Source organism: Ascaphus truei, chromosome 8, assembly GCF_040206685.1.
Source record: "Ascaphus truei isolate aAscTru1 chromosome 8, aAscTru1.hap1, whole genome shotgun sequence".
In the NCBI taxonomy this organism is placed as follows: Eukaryota; Metazoa; Chordata; class Amphibia; order Anura; family Ascaphidae; genus Ascaphus; species Ascaphus truei.
Window position 1 is genome coordinate 568,803 of NC_134490.1, and position 7,500 is coordinate 576,302.

At 59.4% G+C, this 7,500-nt stretch overlaps 1 protein-coding gene across 1 annotated transcript in view; it reads right to left on the reverse strand.

Moving 5' to 3' along the window:
- DRGX (dorsal root ganglia homeobox) overlaps positions 1-7,500 on the reverse strand; it is a 57,328-nt gene that overhangs the window by 44,859 nt on the left and 4,969 nt on the right. Inside the window, exon 2 of the mRNA XM_075610151.1 lies at positions 6,199-6,299. Within this exon, the coding sequence (XP_075466266.1) occupies positions 6,199-6,299 (101 nt within the window). The remainder of the gene's footprint in view (positions 1-6,198; positions 6,300-7,500) is intronic.

Here is a 7,500-nt window from a genome sequence, read left to right on the forward strand (position 1 = left end):
CCCTCCCCAGATAGTGCTGATCGGGCCCCTCTCTCTGCACACTCCCCATATATATACCCCCAGGATAGTGCTGATCGGCCCCCTCTCTCTGCACACTCCCCATATATATACCCCCCGGATAGTGCTGATCAGCCCCTCTCTCTGCACACTCCCCGTATATATACCTCCCGGATAGTGCTGATCGGCCCCTCTCTCTGCACACTCCCCATATATATACCCCCCAGATAGTGCTGATCGGCCCCCTCTCTCTGCACACTCCCGTGTATATACCCCCCGGATAGTGCTGATCGGCCCCCTCTCTCTGCACACTCCCCATATATATACCCCCCGGATAGTGCTGATCGGCCCCCTCTCTCTGCACACTCCCCGTATATATACCCCCCGGATAGTGCTGATTGCCCCTCTCTCTGCACACTCCCCATATATATACCCCCCGGATAGTGCTGATCTGCCCCTCTCTCTGCACACTCCCCGTGTATATACCACCCGGATAGTGCTGATCAGCCCCCTCTCTCTGCACACTCCCCATATATATACCCCCCGGATAGTGCTGATCGGCCCCTCTCTCTGCACCCCCCCCCATATATATACCCCCCGGATAGTGCTGATCGGCCCCCTCACTCTGCACACTCCCCATATATATACCCCCCGGATAGTGCTGATCGGCCCCCTCTCTCTGCACACTCCCCATATATATACCCCCCGGATAGTGCTGATCGGCCCCCTCTCTCTGCACACTCCCCCGTGTATATACCCCCCGGATACTCCCCATATATATACCCCCGGATACTCCCCCTATATATACCCCCCCTGATAGTGCTGATCAGTCCCTTCTCTCTGCACACTCCCCGTATATATACCCCCCGGATAGTGCTGATCGGCCCCCTCTCTCTGCACACTCCCCGTGTATATACCCCCCGGATAGTGCTGATCGGCCCCCTCTCTCTGCACACTCCCCGTGTATATTCCCCCCGGATAGTGCTGATCAGCCCCCTCTCTCTGCACACTCCCCATATATATACCCCCCGGATAGTGCTGATCGGCCCCCTCTCTCTGCACACTCCCCGTGTATATACCCCCCGGATAGTGCTGATCGGGCCCCTCTCTCTGCACACTCCCCATATATACCCCCCCGGATAGTGCTGATCGGCCCCCTCTCTCTGCACACAACCCAAAAATATACCCCCCCAGATAGTGCTGATCGGGCCCCTCTCTCTGCACACTCCCCATATATATACCCCCAGGATAGTGCTGATCGGCCCCCTCTCTCTGCACACTCCCCATATATATACCCCCCGGATAGTGCTGATCGGGCCCCTCTCTCTGCACACTCGCCATATATATACCCCCCGGATAGTGCTGATCGGCCCCCTCTCTCTGCACACTCCCCATATATATACCCCCCGGATAGTGCTGATCGGCCCCCTCTCTCTGCACACTCCCCATATATATACCCCCCGGATAGTGCTGATCTGTCCCCTCTCTCTGCACACTCCCCATATATATATACCCCCCGGATAGTGCTGATCGGCCCCCTCTCTCTGCACACTCCCCGTGTATATACCCCCCGGATAGTGCTGATCGCCCCCTCTCTCTGCACACTCCCCGTGTATATACCCCCCGGATAGTGCTGATCGGGCCCCTCTCTCTGCACACTCCCCATATATACCCCCCCAGATAGTGCTGATCGGCCCCCTCTCTCTGCACACAACCCAAAAATATACCCCCCCCCCCAGATAGTGCTGATCGGGCCCCTCTCTCTGCACACTCCCCATATATATACCTCCAGGATAGTGCTGATCGGCCCCCTCTCTCTGCACACTCCCCATATATATACCCCCCGGATAGTGCTGATCGGGCCCCTCTCTCTGCACACTCGCCACATATATACCCCCCGGATAGTGCTGATCGGCCCCCTCTCTCTGCACACTCCCCATATATATACCCCCCGGATAGTGCTGATTGGCCCCCTCTCTCTGCACACTCCCCATATATATACCCCCCGGATAGTGCTGATCAGCCCCTCTCTCTGCACACTCCCCGTATATACAGTATACCTCCCGGATAGTGCTGATCGGCCCCTCTCTCTGCACACTCCCCATATATATACCCCCCCAGATAGTGCTGATCGGCCCCCTCTCTCTGCACACTCCCCGTATATATACCCCCCGGATAGTGCTGATCGGCCCCCTCTCTGCACACTCCCCATATATATACCTCCCGGATAGTGCTGATCGGCCCCCTCTCTGTACACTCCCCGTATATATACCCCCCGGATAGTGCTGATCGGCCCCCTCTCTCTGTACACTCCCCATATATATACCCCCCCGGATAGTGCTGATCGGCCCCCTCTCTGCACACTCCCCATATATATACCCCCCGGATAGTGCTGATCGGCCCCTCTCTCTGCACACTCCCCGTATATACCCCCCGGATAGTGCTGATCGGCCCCTCTCTCTGCACACTCCCCGTATATATACCCCCCGGATAGTGCTGATCGGCCCCCTCTCTCTGCACACTCCCCGTATATATACCCCCCGGATAGTGCTGATCGGCCCCTCTCTCTGCACACTCCCCGTATATATACCCCCCGGATAGTGCTGATCTGCCCCCTCTCTCTGCACACTCCCCGTATATATACCCCCCGGATAGTGCTGATCGGCCCCCTCTCTCTGCACACTCCCCATATATATACCCCCCGGATAGTGCTGATCGGCCCCCTCTCTCTGCACACTCCCATATATATACCCCCCCCGGATAGTGCTGATCGGCCCCCTCTCTCTGCACACTCCCAATGTATATACCCCCCGGATAGTGCTGATCGGCCCCCTCTCTCTGCACACTCCCCATGTATATACCCCTCGGATAGTGCTGATCGGCCCCCTCTCTCTGCACACTCCCCATATATATCCCCCCCCCCGGATAGTGCTGATCTGTCCCCTCTCTCTGCACACTCCCCGTGTATATACCCCCCGGATAGTGCTGATCGGCCCCCTCTCTCTGCACACTCCCCGTGTATATACCCCCGGATAGTGCTGATCGGGCCCCTCTCTCTGCACACTCCCCATATATATACCCCCCGGATAGTGCTGATCGGCCCCCTCTCTCTGCACACTCCCCGTGTATATACCCCCCGGATAGTGCTGATCGGGCCCCTCTCTCTGCACACTCCCCATATATATACCCCCCGGATAGTGCTGATCGGGCCCCTCTCTCTGCACACTCCCCATATATATACCCCCCGGATAGTGCTGATCGGCCCCCTCTCTCTGCACACTCCCCATATATATACCCCCCGGATAGTGCTGATCTGCCCCCTCTCTCTGCACACTCCCCATATATATACCCCCCGGATAGTGCTGATCGGCCCCCTCTCTCTGCACACTCCCCATGTATATACCCCCCGGATAGTGCTGATCGGCCCCCTCTCTCTGCACACTCCCCATATATACCCCCCCCCCCGATAGTGCTGATCGGCCCCCTCTCTCTGCACACTCCCCGTGTATATACCCCCCGGATGGTGCTGATCGGCCCCCTCTCTCTGCACACTCCCCATATATATACCCCCCGGATAGTGCTGATCGGCCCCCCTCTCTCTGCACACTCCCCGTGTATATACCCCCCGGATGGTGCTGATCGGCCCCCTCTCTCTGCACACTCCCCATATATATACCCCCCCCCCCCCCCGATAGTACTGATCGGCCCCCTCTCTCTGCACACTCCCCGTGTATATACCCCCAGATAGTGCTGATCGGCCCCCTCTCTCTGCACACTCCCCATATATACCCCCCCAGATAGTGCTGATCGGCCCCCTCTCTCTGCACACAACCCAAAAATATACCCCCCCCCCAGATAGTGCTGATCGGGCCCCTCTCTCTGCACACTCCCCATATATATACCTCCAGGATAGTGCTGATCGGCCCCCTCTCTCTGCACACTCCCCATATATATACCCCCCGGATAGTGCTGATCGGGCCCCTCTCTCTGCACACTCGCCACATATATACCCCCCGGATAGTGCTGATCGGCCCCCTCTCTCTGCACACTCCCCATATATATACCCCCCGGATAGTGCTGATTGGCCCCCTCTCTCTGCACACTCCCCATATATATACCCCCCGGATAGTGCTGATCAGCCCCTCTCTCTGCACACTCCCCGTATATACAGTATACCTCCCGGATAGTGCTGATCGGGCCCCTCTCTCTGCACACTCCCCATATATATACCCCCCAGATAGTGCTGATCGGCCCCCTCTCTCTGCACACTCCCCGTATATATACCCCCGGATAGTGCTGATCGGCCCCCTCTCTGCACACTCCCCATATATATACCTCCCGGATAGTGCTGATCGGCCCCCTCTCTGTACACTCCCCGTATATATACCCCCCGGATAGTGCTGATCGGCCCCCCTCTCTCCTCTGTACACTCCCCATATATATACCCCCCCGGATAGTGCTGATCGGCCCCCTCTCTGCACACTCCCCATATATATACCCCCCGGATAGTGCTGATCGGCCCCCTCTCTCTGCACACTCCCCGTATATACCCCCCGGATAGTGCTGATCGGCCCCCTCTCTCTGCACACTCCCCGTATATATACCCCCCGGATAGTGCTGATCGGCCCCCTCTCTCTGCACACTCCCCGTATATATACCCCCGGATAGTGCTGATCGGCCCCCTCTCTCTGCACACTCCCCGTATATATACCCCCCGGATAGTGCTGATCTGCCCCCTCTCTCTGCACACTCCCCGTATATATACCCCCCGGATAGTGCTGATCGGCCCCCTCTCTCTGCACACTCCCCATATATATACCCCCCGGATAGTGCTGATCGGCCCCCTCTCTCTGCACACTCCCCGTATATATACCCCCCCGGATAGTGCTGATCGGCCCCCTCTCTCTGCACACTCCCAATGTATATACCCCCCGGATAGTGCTGATCGGCCCCCTCTCTCTGCACACTCCCCATGTATATACCCCTCGGATAGTGCTGATCGGCCCCCTCTCTCTGCACACTCCCCATATATATCCCCCCCCCCGGATAGTGCTGATCTGTCCCCTCTCTCTGCACACTCCCCGTGTATATACCCCCCGGATAGTGCTGATCGGCCCCCTCTCTCTGCACACTCCCCGTGTATATACCCCCCGGATAGTGCTGATCGGGCCCCTCTCTCTACACACTCCCCATATATATACCCCCCGGATAGTGCTGATCGGCCCCCTCTCTCTGCACACTCCCCGTGTATATACCCCCCGGATAGTGCTGATCGGGCCCCTCTCTCTGCACACTCCCCATATATATACCCCCCGGATAGTGCTGATCGGGCCCCTCTCTCTGCACACTCCCCATATATATACCCCCCGGATAGTGCTGATCGGCCCCCTCTCTCTGCACACTCCCCATATATATACCCCCCGGATAGTGCTGATCTGCCCCCTCTCTCTGCACACTCCCCATATATATACCCCCCGGATAGTGCTGATCGGCCCCCTCTCTCTGCACACTCCCCATGTATATACCCCCGGATAGTGCTGATCGGCCCCCTCTCTCTGCACACTCCCCATATATACCCCCCCCCCCCGATAGTGCTGATCGGCCCCCTCTCTCTGCACACTCCCCGTGTATATACCCCCCGGATGGTGCTGATCGGCCCCCTCTCTCTGCACACTCCCCATATATATACCCCCCGGATAGTGCTGATCGGCCCCCTCTCTCTGCACACTCCCCGTGTATATACCCCCCGGATGGTGCTGATCGGCCCCCTCTCTCTGCACACTCCCCATATATATACCCCCCCCCCCCCCGATAGTACTGATCGGCCCCCTCTCTCTGCACACTCCCCGTGTATATACCCCCAGATAGTGCTGATCGGCCCCCTCTCTCTGCACACTCCCCATATATATACCCCCCGGATAGTGCTGATCTGCCCCCTCTCTCTGCACACTCCCCATATATATACCCCCCGGATACTCCCCCTATATATACCCCCCGGATAGTGCTGATCGGCCCCGTCTCTCTGCACACTCCCTATATATATCCCCCGGATAGTGATGATCGGCCCCCTCTCTCTGCACACTCCCCATATATATACCCCCCGGATAGTGCTGATCGGGCCCCTCTCGCTGCACACTCCCCGTGTATATATATATATATATATACCCCCCCGGATAGTGCTGATCGGGCCTCCCCCTGTACCTGTTGCAGGGTAAATGTGGTCCGGTTCCTCCTCTGTTTCCTGCGCAGAAATCCATCATCAAACTCAGCGGGCGAGTGACCCCCAAAAGGGGCAGAACCTACTGAGAGAGAGAGGGGGCGTCAGGTCCACAGACTGGGGGGGGGCAGCTGGGGCAGAACCTACTGAGAGAGAGAGGGGGCGTCAGGTCCACAGACTGGGGGGGGCAGCTGGGGCAGAACCTACTGAGAGAGAGGGGGCGTCAGGTCCGCAGACTGGGGGGGGGGGGCAGCTGGGGCAGAACCTACTGAGAGAGAGAGGGGGCGTCAGGTCCGCAGACTGGGGGGGGGGGGCAGCTGGGGCAGAACCTACTGAGAGATGAGAGGGGGCGTCAGGTCCACAGACTGGGGGGGGGGGGGCAGCTGGGGCAGAACCTACTGAGAGAGAGAGGGGGCGTCAGGTACACAGACTGGGGGGGGGGGGCAGCTGGGGCAGAACCTACTGAGAGAGAGAGGGGCGTCAGGTCCACAGACTGGGGGGGGGGGGGCAGCTGGGGCAGAACCTACTGAGAGAGAGAGGGGGTGTCAGGTCCACAGACTGGGGGGGGGGGCAGCTGGGGCAGAACCTACTGAGAGAGAGAGGGGGTGTCAGGTCCACAGACTGGGGGGGGGGGGTAGCTGGGGCAGAACCTACTGAGAGAGAGAGGGGGCGTCAGGTCCACAGACTGGGGGGGGGGGGCAGCTGGGGCAGAACCTACTGAGAAAGAGAGGGGGCGTCAGGTCCGCAGACTGGGGGGGGGGGGCAGCTGGGGCAGAACCTACTGAGAGATGAGAGGCGGCGTCAGGTCCACAGACTGGGGGGGGGGGGGAAGCTGGGGCAGAACCTACTGAGAGAGAGGGGGCGTCAGGTCCACAGACTTGGGGGGGGCAGCAGGGGCAGAACCTACTGAGAGATGAGAGGGGGCGTCAGGTCCACAGACTGGGGGGGGGGGGGCAGCTGGGGCAGAACCTACTGAGAGAGAGAGGGGACGTCAGGTCCACAGACTGGGGGGGGGGGCAGCTGGGGCAGAACCTACTGAGAGAGAGAGGGGGCGTCAGGTCCGCAGACTGGGGGGGGGGGGGGCAGCTGGGGCAGAACCTACTGAGAGAGAGAGGGGGCGTCAGGTCCGCAGACTGGGGGGGGGGGGCAGCTGGGGCAGAACCTACTGAGAGATGAGAGGGGGCGTCAGGTCCACGGGCGGGGGGGGGGGGGCAGCTGGGGCATCTAGCAAGGACTTCAGCCGGGAAACATACGGATAAAACAGCACCAGATTCCCGCAGAGTGCA